Raw genomic sequence first — 23400 nt, forward strand, 5'->3', positions numbered from 1 at the left:
AAAAAATCACTGTGCTAAGTGCTGGAAATAGAAATAGCAAAGCCAGGCAGCCCTTGCTTTCAAAAGATTCATGTTCTAATGGAAGGGATGATATATGTAGGATGTCCCCAAAGTCTAAACTTTAATAGTTTAAATAGCTCGAAATTAAATTAAGACTTTTAGAACATCCTTAATAGGCTTTATTTGCAAAGCAAATGAAAAGTCTCATGACTCAGAGGAGTGGCAAAAAAAAATAATGCATGTTCTTCAATATTATTTTTACTGATAAATATAACAGCATTTGATTTTGAACCATCTGAAAATAACAAGTATTATGTAAAAACTTATTTTCTGTACCTTTAGTAGTTGTGGCAGCCAAAAAGGTAAGAGTTCTAGCATCTATAGAAATAGTTGTTGCGTCTCCACAGGGACTGCTTCCTGAGATGATGATTGCAGGGTTTGGGCCTGGGAGCAGGTCTAGTGGTCTGGAGTGTGCTTGCCAGGCCTCTTGGATTTACATGTATGATGGTGGCAATTAGTCAGTACTTGGTATTGTTGGTAATGATGGTGGGTCTCTTCTTCACAATGACTGCTCTTTTAAATGGTGGCTATGGAGCCCAGACTGAAAGCAGGAGTTAGTGGTTTGGGGAATCATAGCTATTCCTAACACTCTTGGCTTAAGAGTCCTTGGCTATCTCCTGTGGAGTCTAATAGGAATGGTGGTGATTTGGCTCGACTAGCATACTCTACCTCTTACTTTTCTACTAGGGTACCTTGCTACTTTATCTATATCTGATAGAATAGCAGTGATAGCTAAAGGTGTGTGCTTGAATGTCAAAGGAGAAAGAAGAGAAGGCCAAAGACAGAACGTAGAAGGACATCCACTTTGAGGGGGCAGGAAGAAAATCCAGTCAAGGTGATTTTGAAGGAACAGTTAGAAGCAGGAAAAAAAAAGGAAAATTGAGCAACTCAAGAAATAATGAAAGAGAAATTCCATGATTCCCTCTTACTACAAACATAAGCTCTTTAAAGGCAGGGGCTGGCTGGTTTGTCTTTGTCTTTGAATCCTCACTGCTTGGCATGCAGAAAGCAATTAGAAATGTTTGAAGGAGTGGGAGTGACTAATAATTTCAAATACTGCAGTGGTCAAGAAGGATGAAGACAGAGAAAAAATGTCACAGTGGGTTTCTTGAAGAGACACAGAAAAAACTTAGGTCTTGGCATTAATTGTACTTCTAGATGTAATAGTAGGACAAGATGTGATATAGATTTTATTCCTCTAAAATAACACCCAGACAAATGAGAAATATTCCTAGAAAGCCCAGATGCAGTGAGATTTATTTTTGTTTAATCATTTGGTCATGTCTGACTCTTTGTGATCCTGTTTGGGGTTTTCTTGTCAAGATACTGGAGTGTTTCACCATTTCCTTCTCCAGTTCAGTTTATAAATGAGGAACTGAGGCAAATAAGATTAAATGACTTAGGGGCAACTGGGTAGCTCAGTGGATTGAGAGCCAGGCCTAGAGATGGGAGGTCCTAGGTTCAAATCTAGCCTCAGACACTTCCCAACTGTGTGACCCTGGGCAAGTCACTTGACCCCCATTGCCCACCCTTACCACTCTTCCACCAAGGAGCCAATACACAGAAGTTAAGGGTTTAAAAAAAAAAAAAGATTAAATGACTTGCCAGTGTCTGAGGCCAGGTTTGAACTCATGAAAATCAATCTTCCTGATTATAAGCTCAGTGCTCTATACACTGTGTCGGCTAGCTGGCTGGTAGATATATTTGATAACACTTAAGCTTCTGACATTAAAACCAGGTATTATCTTAGTTATATACAATAAAATTTGTGACATTAAATTCTGTTTTCCTAGAATTACAGAAACTCAACATATTATGAGCTTGTATTTCCCCTAAACCCTATCTTCTCATGAACTTTCTTATTACTTTTCATATCAAGTCAATTTCCAAGTTCTATTGTTTCTATCCTAGTACATCTCTGGTACGTGCACCTCTTTCTCCTCTGACATTGCTACCACCCTGGTAGGAAGTCCTCATCACCTTTAATCTGGAGAACTGCGAATAACTCCAAACTCTAGTCTATCCTTATTGTTAAGCTGTCAAACTGATTTTCCTAAGAACAAGTCTGACATGTCAACTCTCTTTTCTCCTTTTAGTAAATTACAGTGGGTCTTACTATCTTTAGATTCAAATATGAAATCTAGTTTGGCTTTCTACTCTTTATAAACTATTCAAATTCAGCAACATTGGCTTCCTTGTTTTTCATACTAGGCACTTTTTATTTTCACTTAGTTTCCTATGCCTGGAATTCTCTCTTTCTTTTCATTTCTGCCTCTTGATAATTATGGCTTTCTTTAAGTTTCCGCCAAAGATTCACCTTCCAAAAAAATCCTCTTCAATTTTAGTGTCTTTCCTTTCAAATTACCTTGAATTTATTTAAAATTATCATGTTTGTACATAGCTCTTTGCATTTTGTCTCTCCTTTAGACTGTGAGTACCTGAAGAGTAATGTATTTTTTCTTTGTCTTTCTTGGTTTCCCCAGGACTTAGGACATCTCTTGAAAATAGTATAAATTTAATAAATTCTTATTGATTTGACTTGTAGACTTGTCTTAGAACTGGAAAAGAGCTTTAAATCCATCCATATAAGTCATGTCATTTCATAGTTAATAAAACAAAATTCAATAATGATGTAACACATGCAAGAAACATGTAAGATCATGAAAACTAGCTGGGGGTTTAAGGCAGAAAACATTTGTCAAAAATGCCAAGAGACTTACTGGGCTCATGTAAACTCCTTGATGTACATCTCCAAACTGGCCTTCTCCAATACAGCGACCAAGTTCTATCCTTTCTCTTTGTATCTCATAATCCCTGGCTGTAAAAGATAATCCATAAGTGGCAATGTATTTGACAACATCATTTCTGGTGTGGAAAGAATAATAATTAAAACATCTCATTTTGATGTAATATATAAATAAAATTTTAATTTGTGACACACCAATCTATGGAAATGTTTTCTATATAGTGGAATCCTCTTAAACACAGTTTGAAAGGAAAAGCTGCTAATGCTAATCAGTTGCAAAAAAACATTCAGTAGTGATAATGCCATAAAAATTAATTAGGATTAAGGTGAATTTACATATATTTTGCCAATAATTTAAATTTTCTTTCTGATTTCAAATACTTTTCATTTCAGATGTAGAAAAGACTTTTGGAATCATCCTTAAACAGGTGATCATAAATACATCATGGAGAAACAAACCTTAAACTATATTTTCTGAATTGCTACTCAAAATATAAACTTAGATGCTTGATGAATATTAGTATTGCTATTAATATATTTTCACTATAGTCAAAATTTGTTTAAAACATCTATATTATAAAAAAAGGGGGGAAGTTTATTATTCTTATAGAACTATGTAATATAACTCCTATTTTGAAAGTTTAAGAGCTTTCCACTTAATGATATCATATTCTACATTATCCACTGAGCTAAAAATAATTTTAAAGAGGTTGTTTCTAAAAATCAAATCTAAAACCAGATGAATGAAAAATTAAGGTTTACAACATAGCAACATAAATATTTTTCAAGATTTTATACTAATAGGTAATTACTCCAAATAAGCAAATTAAGTTATTGAGACTTACATAATATAAACTATTAAGTAGAATGGTTAGGTATAGAGAAACCTAATTCAAGGAATTTAACAAATAGATTCAAATTTATTGATTTAAATGCAATTATTTCAGTTAAGAAAAACTCTGAAATGTATCTCAAAATCTCCATATATATTCAGATATAGATATCTTCATCTCCCATTAGTCTAAATACTATTACCAACGGGATAAATATATTTTAAAGCTATCTTAAGAACTCATTCATATCATTATATACCTAGAGAAATAATGATCTGGAATTTATGTTTTAAGAAACACTACATTTTCCTCTTTAAAATAATTTTAGCTAGTAGCAAATCCATTGATTTAACTATGTAATTAAACCAATGAACATAAAAATTTGAAAATAAAATAAAGAGTTGTAAATGGAAACATCCCATGTCACTCCACAGGTTGCAAATGCAGGCAAACACAATTATTTTAAGGGAATCCTGTTACCTTCATCTATTCCATAGCTTTCTGTAGTGCAATTAAGAGAGAAAAAAGTTGAATACCTTGCTTAGAAATATCTAATATTAATTATATCAATTACAAGAAACGTGGAAAGCTTGTCTTAACAATGTTTACTCATATGAAACATCTCGAGATAATGACATTAAAATGAAAAAACTTACCAAGTAAAACAAAAACGTACATATACATATAGAATGTCTTCATAAAACAACATGAGCTTCTACAAATATTTTGGAACTACATAACCACCCCTCCAAATCACTAAATTACTTATATACTTTGACCCAGGGATAAGACTATTAGTATAAAGCCCAAAGGAGATAAAAGAGATAGCCCCCATTTGTACAGAAATATTTAGAGCAGTGATTGGTTTTTAACAAATAACTGGAATGAAAGGATTGACCATCAACTAGGAAGTGGCTGAATAAATTATGATATGTGCATGAAATGGAATATAATTATTAAAAATGATGAAAGGGATGGAATTTAGAGAAACCTTGAAACACTTATGTGAAGTGAGTAGAACCAGGAAAACAATTTATAGAATGACTATAACACTGTAAAGAAAATTAATTTTCAAAGGCTTAAGGATTCTACTCAACACATATAATTTAAGAGGACACCAGGGGACAGATGATTAAACATGCTTCCCTATTCTTGAGAGAGAAATGATAGAATACGTGTAAAGATTAAGATATAATTTTTTAAGCCTTATCTCCTGTCCTAGAATCAATACCAGAATTGGTTCCAAGGCAGAAGAGCAGTAAGGGATAGGCAATTGGGGTTAAATGACCTGGCTAGGGTCACACAACTAGGAAGTGTATGCAGCCACACTTGAACCCAGGACTCCGGTCTCTAGGCTTGGCTCTCTGTCTCTGCTGATCTATTTACCTGCCCCAAGACACATTTTTTTTTTACCCTTAACTTCTGTCTATTGGTTCATAGGTGGAAGATTGGTAAGGGTGGGCAATGGGGGTCAAGTGACTTGCCCAGGGTCACACAGCTGGGAAGTGGCTGAGGCCGAATTTGAACCTAGGACCTTCCATCTCTAGGCCTGGCTCTCAATCCACTGAGCTACCCAGCTGCCCCAAGACACATTTTTAATGCATTTATGTGTGAATTTTAAAGCATTCATGCTGTTAATTTGTTACAAAGGGTAATTTAAAAAGAAGTGGGAAAAAAGAACTGAGGGAGTCAAAAAATGATAGAAATGCCAAAAAAAAATAATATCAATTAAGCAAAAAAGAATGCAAACAGAAGTTTAAAGGAAGATGGAACAGGTAGGGCAGTTTTGAAATCAATAGGGTGATTTTTAAAAAGGAAACAAGATGACCATAATAGAGATTTGCAGATTCACATGTAATACACTTCCCATGCTTCATATACATGAAAATATTCATTTTGTCTTTAATAAAATCAGAATTTAGAAATGAAAATTTTTTTGGTTTATTATTTTTTAGAAATGAAAATTTTTAATAAAGGTAATTTGAGCTTAAAAAAGGGTAGGCCACCAATTTTAATGAAATATCACTTTGAAACAAGATATATTCATTTTTAACCTAGTTTTATAAAATTAGCTTTTGAACTTCAAGGAAAAAAATGCCTTCATAGAGTCAATATTTTTAACTGGTCAGTTTCTATTATGGAAATATATATACTTTAATCTTTAGTATTAAACTCTTGATACTTAATGGAGATTAGACAATTAATGGACATACATAAATAAATGAACTGTAACTAATAAATTCTCATGACATCTTGTATTACTGATCTTAATGAAAGACAAAGAAAACCATGATTCCATCAAAAAGAGACTAAACATTACACTAGTCTCCTTAATTTTTTTGGGGGGTGGGGATTGAGGGAAGGTAAGGGTGAAATGACATTTTGTCTTCCTGCTTTCTCAGGATGGAAGGACAATAGTCTCACACGAGCTGAATCCCAATACTGATCATGTAGAAGTTTAAACTTGTTCTTTTTTTTTTTTTCTGACATGGTGACACCACTACTTAGATAGCTCTGTATGCTGTCTTTCCTAATCCCTCATATTAGTGCTAAATGAAATGTGGACATCAAACCTTGGCTCTATGGCAACTCAAAATTCCTGAGGGATCCACCATCTGCCTCCTAGAGCAACAAGGATTACTGGTGTGTACCATCATGTTCAGCCTCCATGAAAAGTTAGGCTACATAGAAGGGCTCGAAGGTGTTTGTAGATGTTCTATTATGGATTTATGGGAAGACAGACTAGAATCATTAAGGTTGAGAATGTATGGATGCACTTCAATTTTTATAACCTTTACTTGATCTTAGGTATTGAAAAGAACTACGAATACTAAGCACTAAGCAAAATTATCAGATTACAGTCTTGACTCTAGATCCTTTCCCTCCAGCCTCTAATAGAGGATCTATTACAAGAATTAAAAACACTAAAAGGCAGACTGGAAATCAGCATGCATGATCTAGAATGTTAGATAAAGAGCCTTTCCATCAGAACCAATTCTAGAATTCTTCAGCAATAACTACTGATTAGATGCCTATTTTAAATTCAGGTTAGGACCTTTCAAAATATGGAGAAGCAAGAGATTAATATTTGAAAAATCTATATCTTTTTTATTTTTTTCCTAAATTTTATTTTTTAGAAAAAAATTTTCCATGGTTACATGATTCATGTTCTTACTCTCCTCCAATACTCCCCCTTAAAATGTATATCTAAGACACATCATGTCACACACAATATCAATTTCTTAGAATTCATTTTGCTGAAAGTAATGGAGAGAAATCTCTTTTGGAGGTGAATCTGAATGTTTTATGGAAATAAAAGTGAAGGGTATGTTCAGTATAAATCTGGGACTGTTGGGTTCTCAACATAGGACAGAACTATTGATTACAAACTGTCACCTTGAAAGAAACAAATAATTTATTTACTATTTTCCCAAGCGTAAGGTTTAGCCTTCACTATATTTAAACTAATGGGGGATGTTTTTACTTAACCCAAGATTGTATTACTGAGGGCTATTAATTATCAATTTGTGTGTGTATAGTGACTTTTAGATTAATTAAATTATTCAATTAATTTAAGTATGAAGCTGATATTTCAAGTAATGGAATTTCAAACAGCACTCTATTTTGTATATATAGGGAGAAATATCATGACTTAAATATAAGGCTCTGTAACTCTGAGTTAAAATATGTCATATTTTAGTCAATGTACTCAGACTGGACTTTTATTTCTTTGGAAATGTAACCTGACAAATGTCACACAATATAAAATTCTTTAAGTTGAAAATCTTAATTCTGTTAAGTGACATAGAACTAAGATAATTTTCTACTTGAATACATTACATGAAACTTAAAATTCAAAATAATATTTGTGAAATATAAGTAAAAAAGACAAAAGGCAAAAGTTTAAAAATTCAGTTACTTACTTGAGGGCATTGTATAAGTATCTTCTTCATCTATAATCTCAGCATAGTCATCTGTTTCTGTAAGCAAGAAATCAAACATTCAGATAGAGAAGAAATTTAAATTTATGCTATAAAATTAGAATTAAAAAACAGGAAATAATTTGCTTAAGTCTTCTGCTTTGTTTCACTCTGGTGAAATGCACTTAAAATAATGTGACTCGATATTTTCTCATGTATGAGTCATTCATGGAAAAAAATCCTAACAGCACTGTTCAATATGGTATAGTACACAGACTTGTTTATCAGGGAGAAAAACAAGAAGAATAATGGAGAAAGTCCTTTGAAAAGAAAGGCTAGAGGACTCTATATGATTCATAGTAACCAATTTGTTCTAACTAAAGAATCCTTGCTCTTCTAAAACACACTTTATAACTCTATGACTTCAACTGGGAAATCCTGAATAAGACTTCTACCAAAAGAGGTACATTTGCCTTGCTATGTATATCTGCTCTAAATCTAATTTCTTAAAAGAAATCACAACTGACAAAAAATTAGAAATATCAACTGAGGAATGGTTGAACAAATTATGGTAAATGATTGTGATGGAATACTACTGAGCTATAAGATATGACAAGCCAGATGATTTCAGAAAAACCTGGGAAGAATATATAAACTGATGTAGAATGAAGTGAACATAACTAGAACAATGTATGTAATAATAGAAGTATTGTAACAATAATCAAATGCGAAAGATATGATGATCTATGATAATTCCAAAAGACTCATGATAAAAAATGCTGTCTATCTTTAAGAGAAAACTGATGGACTCAAGAGTGCAGACTGAAGCACGTATGTTTTTCTTTTTATTTTTCTTGCTTTTTCCCCAGAACTTAGATAATATGGAAATGTTTTATATGTATATATATACATGGTTTATCATATTTCTTGTCTTCTCAATGGGCAGGAAGGAGGTGGAAAAAATTTGGAACTGAAAATAAAAATTAAAAACAAAGAAATAAACCATATCTCTGACACTGATCTAGTCTCTTTTAAGTGTAGAGAATACGATTGCAAGTAAACTTGGGAATTTATTTTTTTCTAGGGAAGAAGAAACTCTGTACAGAATTATTGTACACATAATTTATACATACATACATACATACATACATACAACCATCCATCTATTTATCTATGTGTAAAAATATATGGATATATTTTTCCATATTTCCTTGTTATTGAGGAACTATCCATTAATAAAGAGTCCCTGTTATTTTCCCTTACAATGACAGAATAAAGTATCAACATCCAAAGAGGAAAAGATCTACAGTGTTAACTTACACAAAATGGACTTATTAAACATTTAGCGGGGTTTGGAGACTATTGCTATTGGAAACACTTTCAGTGAAAGTAGAAGCTTCAATTATTTTCTATTATACTATTCTTCAAAGAAACTGTGATTGTTTTCTCAGTTCTGGGTGCCACATTTTAGGAAGGTCACTGATTAGCTATAGAATATTCGGAGGATAGTGAAGGGCTTTGAGAATTTAATGCATGAAGATAGAGGGTAAAGGAGATGTTTAGCTTGAGTATGGTTTTGCAGCATAATAAAACTCAGGCAAATGTGAGAAAACTGATTTGGCTTTGGTTCAGAGAGCAGAACTAGGAGCAGGAAATAGTGGGAAAGAGGCAGAATTAGGATTAATATAAAGAAAAACTTAACAAATAAGAGCTATCCAAAAGTGGAATGGGCTCCCTCAACCCTGCAAAGTCACAATTATACAAATTTCTAGCATATGGGGAAATTACATGGATTTATATAATTTCTGAGTATCTTGGTAGATACAGTACCAAATATTTTATAGCTTCTGTAGTTTTGAATGGGATTTCTCTTTCTAGCTGTTCTTTGGCAGTTTTGTTGGCAATATAAAGGAACATTAATGATATATGTGGATTTATTTTATATATTTCAACTTCGTAGAATTTATTGTTTCGATTATTTTTTGGTTATCTTTTTGGGGTTTTCTAAATGAATCATACTGCCCTCAAAAAGCAGTAACATCATCTCTACTTGTGGAAATTATATGGACAAAGATATTAACAATACAGTGAAATGAGCTAATCTATGTGAAAACTCACTTTATAGAATATGGCATTTTCCAGTCTGCTCAGTAAAAAAAAAAATTTGGGATGATGTATAAAGGATTCTTATTCAGATACAGTTTGGAGAAGATGATTTTAGAAGTTCTTTCTAATACGTGAAATTCTCTGATTATTATTATATTAAATTATTATCAAATACTTCCACTCAAAAACACACCCAAACAACCTTTGGGATATTAACTTCTTAAAGTACTTATAGATCAGAGAATATATTCTCACAGATCACAAGCTCAGGCAGATTCTACCATGCTGGGAGATCTTTGTGACCCACTGAGTCTGTTGTACAGGCACCAATCTAAGTATGGAGAGGCTCATCACCAGTAAGCTGACTACTTGATAATGAAGTCTCTGGCCATGACAACTCATGAAACAAAGGAAACTATTAAATGGTTCTTAATACTGTATTCCTACTTTTGACTTTGGCAGTGAGAGTAGAATATTATGGCTTTAACTTAAGCCTCGGAAAGTCCAGGGACCTAGTGAACATACTTACTGAAAGGTCTAAATTCAGCAAATCAAAAATCATTTATTAATCCCCTGCTATCTGCTAGGCACTATGCTAAGTGCTGAGGATACAAATGAAGGCAAAAACAGTCTCTACCCTCAAGAAGCTCTAATGGAGAGGACAACATGCAAACAACTATATTCATACAAACTAAACAGTATCAATGAGAGGTAATATCAGTGAAGATTCAATTAAAAGCTTTTTGTAGAAGGTGGATTTGGGCTGATTTTGGAAGAGAATTTCAGGCATAAAAAATAGCCAATATCTTCTAGATTTGGGAGATATGTCATATGCAAGGAATAGCAAGAATGTTAAGTATTTTTGGATTATGTGGAGGGGAGGAAAGGTATAAGAAGACTGGAAAGGCAAGAAGAAGCCAGATTGAGAAGGATTTTAATGACTTAAACAATTCAAACTATAAATAAAGCAAAACAAAAAAAGAAGGAAGTTGTGATAAAACCTATAAAATAAAATCAATATATATTTTGATATTTATGACTTTAATATACTAGTTGCAATAGTTTGGAATGGTAAAAAATACATTAGAAAATATGTACCAGGAATAAGGAATGAGAGATGAAAGAACAGCTCTTACATAAAAGTCTCACAGTATATATAATGAATAGTTTCTTTAAGACAAGAATTAGAAGGCACTGAGTATTGGAAAGGCTGAATATCATGAAAAATGAAGTTGATTCTGTTAATGGACTCTGATGTGGGAGTCATTCCTCAATCAGCTGTCAGAATTCTAAGATCAAAAATGAAAAGTTGCATAAAATCATAATAAAGACGGTATATATTTAAAATAAGCAAAATAATATCTAATTAATAATTAAAAGGGCATAGATGGAAGAAATAAATAATAATAATTTCAAGTTTAACTGATGCAAATCAATTACCACAATAAAAAGACTAAGAGCTTTAAAAGTGCCTCAGTAAATACTTACTTGACTTACTTTCAAGTAGAAAGCTATGGTAGCCAATGGCAACACAAGCTTCAATTATAAGACCATATGCAAAATCTTATAGGGTAGGATGGTGTGAGATAATTAATAGCATCGCCTCATGGAACAGAGAAATCATAAAGGGCCAAACACCTTTATCAAAAGGATATATAATAAGGAGGCCAACTAAAAAAAAGTCATACAAAGGATGAAAATGAAAGGAGCAAAAGAAAAACTGAAAGATGGAAGGATCTGAAAATATTTTTATCAAACTCTTCCTGCTCTTCTCCACTCCCCAACAATGTCAAAGACAGTAAAGCCACCACACAAAACTCTAGGCATTTTCATCAGCTGTCCCTGATGCCTGGAATGCTTGACTTCACTGAATTCTTTCAACTCTCAATAAACCACCTTTTTTTCTATACCTCTTAATTCTAGCGCCTTCCTTCTGTTGATTATCTCCATTTATCCTGAATTTGGCTTGCCTGTACATAGTTGTTGGTGTGTTGTCACTGCCTTTTGATTGTGAACTCTTCAAAAGCAGGGACTATCTTAGCATAGTGTCTGGCACAAGCAGGTACTTAAAATGTTTATAGTTTCTTGACTGACCTGAACTCTAACAGTTAGTACTTAATTCTTCTGTTTGGTTTATCTGACTCCAAATTCAATGCTTAATTTTTTTTTTTAAAACCCTTACCTTCTGTTTTGGAATCAATACGGGGCTGGGCAATGGGGGTCAAGTGACTTGCACAGGTTCACAAAGATAGGAAGTATCTGAGGCATATTTGAACCCAAGATATGCCCCCCCCCAACCCGGTCTCTAGGCCTGACTCTCAATCCACTGAGTCACCTAGCTGCCCCCCCTTAATGCTAAATTCTTCATGGCTGATTTAAAACCCTGCCATTCAAATTTATTTTCCTTTGTTATAGTCTTCATAAATATGAATAGTAATCTCTTCTCTTTATGTTTACTTCTTTGAATTTGTTTTAGGGCATTTAAATGATCAATTTGTTGGATTACAATAATTGCAGCTAGGTGGCACAGTGGAGAGTGCCAGTCCTGGTATCAGGAGGACTCTTCTACCCAAGTGCATATTTGATCTCAGACATTGAATAGCTGTGTGAGAAATTGCTGAAATTGCATTTCATATTGGTGGTGAAATTAGAAGTGGAACCCACGTCTTTTATCTCTTATCCTTTGCTCCTTATAATATTCTACATATCAGAGATCACTGTAAACCTTAGGTCCCCTAAAGATGCTTTCTAATCACTGGTGAATGAATCCCTGAGCTGTTCTAGGTTGATTTACCACTCGTACATTTCTCAGCTATTAACAAACAAGAGACAGAGTCCTATGGGCTAATACTCTTAAGATTTTGACTGCTATCTTCCACAATGATCAAACTGAGTGCTTAACCTTTAATACTCTCTTGTTAAAGAGCCTAAAGTAATCATGACAGAGTGAAATAAGATGGTAAATATATACTAGGCTGACATGGAAAATTGTATCATTATAATCTGGAAAAATATTTAGATGCCCAGCCTCATTTATTTCAACTCAATTAACAAATTCACGTGGGATCCTACAGAAATGAAACTCGAGAAGTTCAGTGAATAAAATGCCTCTATCACTTTGAAATGCAATATTAATCATTTTTTAGTAGATTAGTCTGTTTAGATAAATACAGTCAGGAAACTGAGATTTAAATGTGAGCCTCCAATATCTAACAGCAGCCTGATCATGAGCAAGTAACTTAACAGCCTTTCCAAGGATGTTTCTTCATCTAAAAAATGACAATACCTCACAGGATTGTGAAGTGCTTTGTAAATCTTAATGCACTATAGAAACACAAACTGTTCCTGTTAGTAGCATCTCCAATTTAATAACTTCTAATTCAATTTTGTTTTTTTTACTATCAAAACACATATTTAACAATAGGAGGAGGCAGTAAGGTATAGAAAGATCACTGTACTACCAGTCAGGAAAACTAGTTTCTAAAAAACGTCCCACTTATGTGACGTTGGGCTAGGTCTGTCCAAGTCTCTGTCTCTTCATTAGGTAAAAAGGGGGAGAATAATAATACTTAAAAACTACTCTACCTATAGGAAAGAGATTGGTAGAATGGAAAAGGAATAGGCTTTGGAACCAGAGGGCTTGAGATGAGATTTCCCTTCTGATTCTTAATACTTGCATGCCCTTGGGCAAGTCATTTAACTTTCCAAGTCTTAGTTCTTCATCTGCAAAAGTAGAGGGTTGGACTGAGTAGCTTCTGAAATTTTCTAGATCTGCCTTTATGTCCCTAAGACTAAATGTTGCCTGAGGGTTCTTTCAGGTCTAGCTCCCTAGGCATATAACTAAAATCTTAGAGACTTGTGATGATAAGATTAGAAAACAATTAGAAAAATCATAAAAATGTCACTAAGTGCACAAAATAAGAAAAAGGCACTGTCTTATCTTTCAAAGCAGCATTACATTTCATCACATAAACAAGTTGTAATAATAGAATTGTTCCAATTTAAAGTTGTAGCCTTTGTATGAATTAAAAAAATTTTTTTCCGAGCATAAACAGAAAAATGACATTTTTATTTTTAAATAAAATTTGTGCACATGGGCACTGGAATCAATTACACACTTACAGAGATGATAGAATGATAGTGATGTTTGTTTTGCTTATTATACCTCAAAGGGTTCATGAACTCGGATGGGGAAAAATTCATCTTTATTTTTCTATTAACCTCTAATTAAAATTTAACATTGTTTTAAATTTTGAATTAAAAAACAACAACAACAAAAACATACATTAGTCTGAGAAGGGAGCCACAATTCATGACACAAAAAAAGTTCAAGAACCTTTGAACAACAACAAAAAAAGACTAATTTTTTTCCTCACAGCCGCCTCTGTTTAAAATTATTATGACACCTCCTCTAAATACATTCTTAAATTGATCATGAGTCATTCCTGTGTTAACACATCATACAAATGCTGGTAAAACTTTTTCAATATGCATTAATTAATTCTTTGGGAAAAGTGACAAAATGCTACTCCAAAAAATGACGTCACATTTTGAGAAGTAATTGTGTCTCATAGATATTGTTTAGTATTTTAATTTCTTATGTTTGTTACTGTTAGTCTAGTGTTACAAAGTTATTACTATTAAAATGTTATTATTATAATAGGTTGCATTTATACAATACTTCACAGTTTGTAAATGACTAGCTCATCTTGTACAGGGACTCAAAAAAGGATTAGAAGAGAGGATCCAGTGAAGAAATAGCCACAAGGAAAACATCTTAGTTTGAATTATAAGGGGCTTCTTTCATAATGATGTGCTGTGAAGTAGAATTAGAAGTATAATCAAACCAGTTTTACAGATGAGGAAATGGAATCTCAAAGAGATTAAATGATTTGTCTAGATATTCAACTACTAAGTGATAGAGAGACCTGAAACAAAGTCTTCTGATTTCTAGGCCAGAGCTCTTAACACTGTACCCTATATTTAATTGTCTTTTCATGTTCTCTTCTCATGCTTTCTTCTAATATCTCTTCTAATAGACTGCCAAGAATTTAAAGGTTTAGAATCTGAACCTGATCTATGGCATGAATTCCATTCATTATAAAATTTTCTAATTTAAAATAAAATTTAATTAAACATTTTCACGAGGGTTTTGTAAAACCTTAAAATCCTACAACATTAATGCAAATGCATGCAACTTGAATTTCTTATTGAGATAAAACAGAAATCACTACTTCAAATAATTCAGTGTCAAACTTTCCTTAAAGTCACAAGCTTTATGTAAAAAAAAAAAAAAAAAAAAAAAAAGGCCCATCGTTGAAAAACATTTTATCTGTGCAATTTGAGGCTGAAGCACATTCTGCCTTTTAAAACCTTTGCTATGGGCTTAAGCCAACCTCTGAAATGCATTAGTAAAGTTTCATAAGCCATATTAATAATACAAATGTGAAAATGCATATTACCGTCCCCACTAATTTCATCTGCAGATCCAGGTGGCATGCAGAGAGAGAGAGAGAGAGAGAGAGAGAGAGAGAGAGAGAAGAGAGAGAGAGAGAGAGAGAGAGAAAGAGAGAGGGAAAACAGGGAAGGAAGGGGAAGCAGGAAAGAGAAAAGGAAAGAAAGGGAAAAATTCACTATTAAAATCACAAGTAAATCAAGAGTAGAAAATCCCAGCTTTTAAAAAACGAGCAGCTCAAGAGATATAAAATTGAGTGTAGCATTTAAGTATCTCAAAAGAAATCTTTGTTCCTACCTCCATACTAATCTATGTCCTGCAGAAGAAGTAATCTTTGGATAAAATAGGTGACATTTATTCTAGTAACTTGGGAACATATACTGGGCTACATGAATTCAGAGTTAGATTATTATGCAACATTATGCAGTGGAAGTGTTAAATTTAAATCAATCCTTTAATTACAAAATAAAATGACCTTGAAAGTTTTCCATGGTTAGTTGGATGCCTCAGATTTACTCTTTCTTCAATGGAATTTATTCTTCTATTGTTGATTTACTACTTTTAAACTACTTGAAACAAGTGGACTATTCATTAAAGTGTATTTTAAGTAATAACCAACAAAAATAAGTCCACAGGATTCCTATTCAAATGAATCATTGATATTCTGAACAGAGTATCCTGGCAGCTGGCCGGATGATGTAGTATAACCTCTTCAGAGATTCTACTTTAAGCCTTGCTTACAAGTAAAAACTGTTGTTTAAATGAATAGTGTTTGGTGAAATTCACATACCAGCTATTATAAAAAAACCTTTCCTAGTCCATAAAACTGCACAGATATTGTTAAATTTGTCTATATCTCCAGCATCACTCAATATTCCTTACAAAGAAAGAAAAGCAGTCTATTTGAATTCACTGCAACCATTTTATTTCATTCATCTGCATGCTCTTTTAGGGAATTATGAATGAAAAAAAAATGCAGTGCTCCTAAGGAAATCCTGGGGTTACATAAACTCCAAAAGTACTTTTTGAATTAACATGCATAAAAAAAAACCCAAAATCAAAACTCATTTAAATAGCAGCCAGGAAGATTATGAGGCAGAGCTCCTAGGGCACAACTCTCCAACAGTAGGTAGCACATAAGCAATTACTGAATACTACTGCTCTTGTAGCGATGTTTGGAGCAATCTTGTAAACAAACAGTGACAAGGTTTGTTTATTTGAAGTGTTTGATGACTAAGACAGCCCTAGTAAATATCAGTGCAATACCCGCAGGTGGAGGCTCATGGGAACAGAAGACCAAGGGAAGAAAGCGCTTGGTTTTCTTAACTTTATGCTGACAGTGACTGACTCCTTCTTGGCAAAAAAGAAGAAAAGAGAAAAATAGAAACAAATTAATTTAAAGCAAAAAATACTTTTAAAACCAAATCTACAAATACTTAGGTATAAAGATAAAATACTTGGTTTAGTTTGGCAGCACATGTGGTTTTCCATTATACTGTACTTTGGTCCCACTAGTACTTCAACACTTTAAGGATCTATTTGTTGGTATTTTATGAATTAATGGAGAGTGATGACAGATAAAATACGAATAGATCTAGAGCTATAAAGGATCTCTGACACTATCTAGTCCAACTCCTTTTATTTTACAGATGAGGAAACTATGGCCAGGGAGTTAACTCCTTGACCATTGGAAACATTGGTAAAATAATAAGTACTCAAGGTGGAATTTGAATCCAGAGCCTCTGAATTCAGTCAGTGCTCCATCTATTTATTCTACCAAGTCACCTGTCTTCATTAGTATGGGAGCTACCCTCGACCTGTTAAAAAGCACAATTCTCCCACACCTACTCTGATCTCTCATCTTGGAATAAAAACTTTGAGACTTGAGGCTGAAAAATTCATCAGTGAAGTCAATGAGTTAATAAGTCCTCTGAATTTAGCTAGGCTGTCCTCAAGATGAGGATCATTCAAAAAAAAAAAATCACTCCTCTACTTAATTAATGCAAAGAGATCCCTCTTAACTCTAAGATCAGATTTAAACCTTGCTTGGCATTTAAACTCATCAGAATTTGACTTTAACAAGACTTTCAAGCATTATTTCTTTACAGAGGATATAATCTAGCAAACTTGGCATTCTTACAGGAAGTCCCAATTCTCATTACTGTGACTGCACTGGCTGGTCTTCATGCCTGCAATATACTCCTTCACCTTTGCCTCTAGAAGCCCAAAGGACAGATCATACAAGAACTATTCCTCTTGTTTTTATAAAATGTTTACAATATCTTCTTTAGTATCACTTTGTCAATTTTGATAAAAGAGGTATGTGGTGTAATTGGAGTAGCACTAGATTTGGGGTTACAAGTTATGAATTTAAATACTAATTTTTCAACCTTATTATGTAGCACTGAATAAGTGACTTAAGTCCTCTGGGCGTCAGTTTACTCATCTAGAAATTTACAGAATTATCAAGATGATCCTTTTAAAAACAACTTTTAAATTTCATCTTTTGTTTTTATATCACCAACATTTTCCAATCAATCATTTCCCTTTTTCCCAGGTAGAAAGTTATAAGTTTAAAAAAGGAGAGGGCAGTTGAGTAGCTCAGTGGATTGAGAGTCAGGCCTAGAGACGGGAGGTCCTAGGTTCAAATCTGGCCTCAGACACTTCCCAACTGTGTGACCCTGGGCAAGTCACTTAACCCCCATTGCCTAGCCCTTACCATTCTTCTGCTTTGGAGCCAATACACAGTATTGACTCCAAGTCAGAAGATAAGGGTTTATTAAAAAAAAATTTAAAGGAGGAAAATTCCCAGGAAAACTAAACAACCTATCAAAAAAGTCTTACACAACTTAAAAATGTTCCATTCCCATTTTCACCCTCTTCAGAGAATGTGGGAAAGTGCTTTCTCATATCTATTCTTTGAAACCAAGACTGGACATTATAATTAACAGCATTCAATTTTTTTTGAAAAAATTTACCTTCTGTCTTAGAACCAATAACAAGTATTGGTTCTAAGGCAGAAGAGTGGTCAGGGCTAGGTGACTGGGGTTAAATGACTTCCCCAGGGTCATATCACTAGAAGTCTGAGTCCAGATCTGAACTTAGGATCTCTTGTAGCCAGGCCTGGGTCTCAGTTCCCTAAGCCACCAGCCTGCCCCAACATTCAGTTCTAAATCTTTTGCATTTATAGTTTCTTTTTCACATTGTTGTAATCACTGTATATGCTGTTTTTTTTGGTTCTCTGCTTATTTTTTTTTTATCAGTTCAGAGAAGTTTTCCTATTCTTCTCTATATTTATCACATTCGTATTTTCTTCTAGCACAGTGAAACTCCAGGAATTTGGGACACACAGAAGAAAACACTAATCTGGAGTAAGGAAAACCTGAGTTTTGATTTTTATCTAGTCATTTTTTAGCCATATGATTTAGGGCAAGTCATTAAACCTTTCAGCCTCAGTTTTTGTACCTACAAAACAGGGATAATGATAGTATCTACTATACATAGTTGTTGTAAGGAATAGTGAGATTTTAGATAACACCCCTATAAATACTTATTATTTATGCTAGCTATTGCATAACACAAGTTGCCATCCATTCCCTAATTGATGTTTTTTGATCCTTGACACTTTTAAAAAGTATTACTATGAATATTCTGGCATATGTGAGGGATTTTTTTGTGTGTGTGTGGTGTATGTAGCTATCAATCTTCTTGTGGTATATACCTAGCTGCTGGATCTCTGGGTCAAAGGATACACAATTTTAAATTTCTTTCTAGAATGCTTGGATCATTTCAGAGCTTTACTAACAGTGCTTGTCTTTCTGTAGCATCTCTAAAATAATTATTTCCATCTTTTGTCCTCTTTGTATATTGGCAGGTATGAGGTGAAAGAAATCCCAAAGTCATTTTGATTTGCATGTTTCTCTTTTTAGTGATTTGGAGAAATCTTTCGGATGTTTGTTAATTCTTTTGAGATGTTTGTTAATTCTTTTGAGAACTGTTTGTCTATATTTTCTAATTACATATGCACTGGGAGACTAGATTGTAGTTAAACACACACATAAGTATGTGTGCATATGAATTTCATCTGCATCTTAGTTTGTAGATCAATCTGAGATATCTATTAAAATAAATCTTTCCCCAATTAAGTTTCTTTTATCTTAGTTGCACTGATTTTTTTCATGCAAAAGGCTTTCAATTTCATGTAAATGAGATTATCTGTTATTGTTTGTGATAGCCTCTATATCCCCTCCTTGCCAGAGTTATGAAAGATACTTATTGTCATTCCCTTATAATAGTCTGATCTCCTGATTTGTTTTTCTACTTTTTTTCTCACCAGTACCGAACATTTTTTAATGATTACTGCTTTATAATTTGAGGTCTAGAAATTCAGTTTCTAGATCATTAGCACCTGCAAATGAAATTTGCTGTTATTTATTTAGATATTGTCTATTATTACTAACATTGTCTATTATTACTAGCCAGAGGACCCTGGGTTAAATCTTACCTCCACCACTTAGAATCTGAATGATCTTGAGCAAGTCACTTACCTACTGATGGGCTCAAGATTTTTCACCAGTCAAAAGGAAAGTGTTGGACTAGATGGTTTGTAAAGATACCGTCAAGGGCTATGCCTATTATCCAATGAATAGTTACGGGTCTCTTTTCTATTAATTCTCTATTATCATTAAAGTGAAACGAGTTATCACTCATCTTGGAGGTTAAATGAACTTTTTTTATCTTAATTTTTGCTGTTCTAAAATTTCTTAGAATAAACATATTAATTTTTAAAAGAGTATCATTGATTGTACTCTCACAGTTAACTAAAAACTCAAAAGTTTTAAAAATATCAGAAATCTAAGCCAAAACAATATTTTTGCATAGTAGATAGTTTTTACTTTCTGTCTCTTCTTCTTCTTTTCTACTTTCCAGATTATCAATATTCTTAAAATGTAGCATTCAGATGGTTATCATATATCCCAAAATTTTTTAAACTTAATTTTTCAGTGTATTACATTAATTCACAATTCATTATTGTTCATTTGGATGCACTGCTGCTTCACAACAACAACAAAAAAAACCAAAAAACTTTCACAAGGATTAATTTAACTTTTCAATATAATGCTGTGAGTAAAATATATTCATTGACCTTTGAAAAAGTATTCTTCCATACTTGCCACTGCTTGGATTTACTTCAAAGCAAAGTCTTGGACTTTCACATCTTGCTATTTCACTTTATCTAAATCCTGTGAGAGCCCTAGAGATGAACTATTACTAATAATATATACCTTATCTTTCCCTGAAATGTATCAGAATCTCATTTATCATCTTTCTAAAAAAATTATGCATATTGCCAATATAATAAGAAGGTCTAACAACTATTATCTTAGCTAAGAGAAGTAATGAGGTTTGGTGTTGGCATGAAAGTTCTAAAAAACACGATCCAAAATATTACAAATAAGAATAAGAATGTTTTAATAGCTGGCATTTATATAACAGCTACTATGCACCAGACATCATGCTAAGCACTTTATAAATATTGCCTTTTGATCCTCATAATAACCTCAGGAAATAGGTCCTGTTATTATTCCCATTTTACATGTATGGAAACAGAGAAAACAGAAGTTAAGCAACTTGCTCATGGTCCATACCTAGTAAATATTTGGGGTCTGATTTGAACTTAGGTCTTCCTGACTTCAGGCCCAGCACTATTCACTGAAGACACCGTGGATGCTATTAATTACAATGAATATGTATGAATGAATAAATAATTATATGACATCTTAAAAGCTATTCTACTTTCTTTAATGCCCAGTGTAGAGACCCCATCCAATCAATAAGTATTGTTTAAAGGTCAATAATAGACATATTGAACATAAGATTGACACCATCAATAGTGTTTTAAATTAATATCACCTCCAAGTTATCCTTGTGTGGACACTCTTCAACTTTTCAATGTCCTTCCTAAAATGTGGCAACTAAAAGGTTATCAAGTTGCTAACATTAAATTTAATTTTTCAAAATGATATATTAATTCATGCTGCACTATGAATGTGGGTACCTTGCTGCTTCCCCCGAAGTCTATCTTTGTAAGAAGTGGGACTTGAAATACTAGACCAGTTCTCTCTGCATGGTGCCCAGGTACCTCTCCATTGGGAACTCTCCTTCTTTTGTCTTCTCTCCTTATCCCTTCCTGCCCAGAAATGATTTGTACAGTTCCTCAAATGGCTTGGATGAGATGGCAATCTATTCTTTCTTTCCAGTTAGGGGAAGACTTTCTAGGTCTGCCCATCTGCCCTGCCTTAGGGGTCTGTAGAACCTCTACTCACTGTCACTTGATCTATTGACATAACCTAAAAGTGACTAAGCCTAGCCACCTGCCCTGCCCTACTGATGTACCAAAGGACTTGCAGTCTTTTCATCTATTCTGCAGCTGAACTTTGGTATACATCCTGTCTCTTCCAACTTAAAGTGTAAACACTTTGGGAGTCACACTTATTTAAGTTTTTCTATCTCAGTCCACAGCATTTAGCACAGTATTTGACATAAAGCAAGTATTTAATAAATGCTTTTCATTTATTAATTCACTCTGTAACAAGAGGGGATGTAAAAATATACACATAAACAGATATATACACAAAAAATATAAAATGCTTTTAACATATAAAGCCCATAGTGAGTTTAAAAGCACTTCAATGAATTCTCTCTAAATTGAACCTTATTTTTACATATAACATTTCATATGTCATAAAGTTAAGTTTTTAGCTTGGACAGAAACTATATATAATCATCAAAATGATAACTGGAATATAATACAGACACAAGAAACTCTTTCAGTCTTAAATACAGGGATGACTTTGAGTTTTAGCACTAGAGTCACAAGAGTTGGACACTTGGTACATGTGATCTTAGACAATTTTCACTTAACCTTTGGTCTTCAGTTTCCCCATCCATCTCTTAAGTCTATAATCCTATGATTTTATGAAATCCTATGAAAATTGAGGTGGATAGGCTAAATAATTTCTGAAGTCCCTTCTACCTCTAACATTTATAATTCAGCATACTTTGAAAGTAGAAATAATGTATTTGAGCTACTATAACTTCCTCAAAATTAATACTTTAAAACAGAAGTTGTAAGATATTATAACTTCTAAGAAATCATATGTATGTGAGATTTAACAAAAGCTTGTCACAAGGGCACCAATAGATTAAAGATAAGTAAGATAATATAAAAATATTTCCACCCTCCCCCAGCTACAGGAGAAAACATTGAGGACACTAACAGAATCACAAAGTATCTGAAGGTGCAGAAGAAAAAAACAACACTCAAATTTTATTATTATGGGGGAAAAAAGATGTCCACAAGAATATTGACAGTTACTGGTCAGTTTTTCCCTATTATCTTAAGGATCAAATACAAAATCCTCAGTTAAGTCTTCAAAGAACTCCATGGCCTGGCGTCCTCCTATCTATCTAACCATCTCTCACATATTCTATGATTCTATAACCCTGACTTCTTTGCTGTTTCTTAAAAAACATACTTGATCTCCTGACTCCAGGCATTTTCAATCGTGTTGCTCATCCCTAAAATGCTCTCCCCCTCCTTGTCTTCAACTCCTGGCTTCTGCACTTCAAAATGCTTTTTTTGGACCTTATTTAAAGACCCTCGGATCCTAAACATCAGACAAGTCATAAAACAGGAAGATATATGCTTGCAAAAGGTGAAGATAAAACAGAATATAATCTGAAAGATTCCCTATATAGTGAAGTTCTTTGGATGTTCCCATTTATAGAAGACATTGTGTTGGGCCATTACAGAACTTCATGGAAGTGATCTGTAACCATTTAAGAGAAACTGGCCTGAATATCAACATATGAAAAAAAAAAAAAGAGGGAAGAATGTTTAGTGTCCATGTGTATTTGACTAAAGAATCTATTGGTCCATTAGTTTACATACTGGGGGCATGCAGTACAAATGAACAGTGAATTGTCTTAGAGTTTTAAACTTGAAGACAATGGCCTATATTGCTTTCAGGAAATTTCAAAGTTTCTTTAATGACTCTAAATGTCACCATGAAACAATGACCCTCCTTTTAGTATTCTCATGTTATGGTGTATGGCTGTAAGGCTCAAAAGAACTAAAAATGAATATCATATAAAGAACAATGGAGAGGTGCATAGTAGGTATGAGTAATACAAAACAAATGAAAAACTTTGCTGAAGAATGGGAAAATTATTGGAAAAAAATGGAAAAATTTGTAAAAAAAAAATACAACCAAAAAA

General features: G+C 33.3%; 1 protein-coding gene across 5 annotated transcripts in view; it reads right to left on the bottom strand.

Annotated features, from left to right (window-relative positions):
- PTK2 (protein tyrosine kinase 2) overlaps positions 1–23400 on the bottom strand; it is a 410474-nt gene that overhangs the window by 110975 nt on the left and 276099 nt on the right. For 2 of the 5 annotated variants that reach the window (XM_044669284.1, XM_044669278.1), the window contains 5 exons: positions 16387–16470; positions 15128–15145; positions 7563–7619; positions 4120–4140; positions 2781–2878 (listed from right to left, as the gene is read on the bottom strand). In XM_044669284.1, the coding sequence (XP_044525219.1) occupies positions 2781–2878; positions 4120–4140; positions 7563–7619; positions 15128–15145; positions 16387–16470 (278 nt within the window). The remainder of the gene's footprint in view (positions 1–2780; positions 2879–4119; positions 4141–7562; positions 7620–15127; positions 15146–16386; positions 16471–23400) is intronic. The other 3 variants (XM_044669268.1, XM_044669260.1, XM_044669274.1) reach the window with 2 other exon arrangements.

The sequence above is a fragment of the Gracilinanus agilis genome, chromosome 1, assembly GCF_016433145.1.
Source record: "Gracilinanus agilis isolate LMUSP501 chromosome 1, AgileGrace, whole genome shotgun sequence".
In the NCBI taxonomy this organism is placed as follows: Eukaryota; Metazoa; Chordata; class Mammalia; order Didelphimorphia; family Didelphidae; genus Gracilinanus; species Gracilinanus agilis.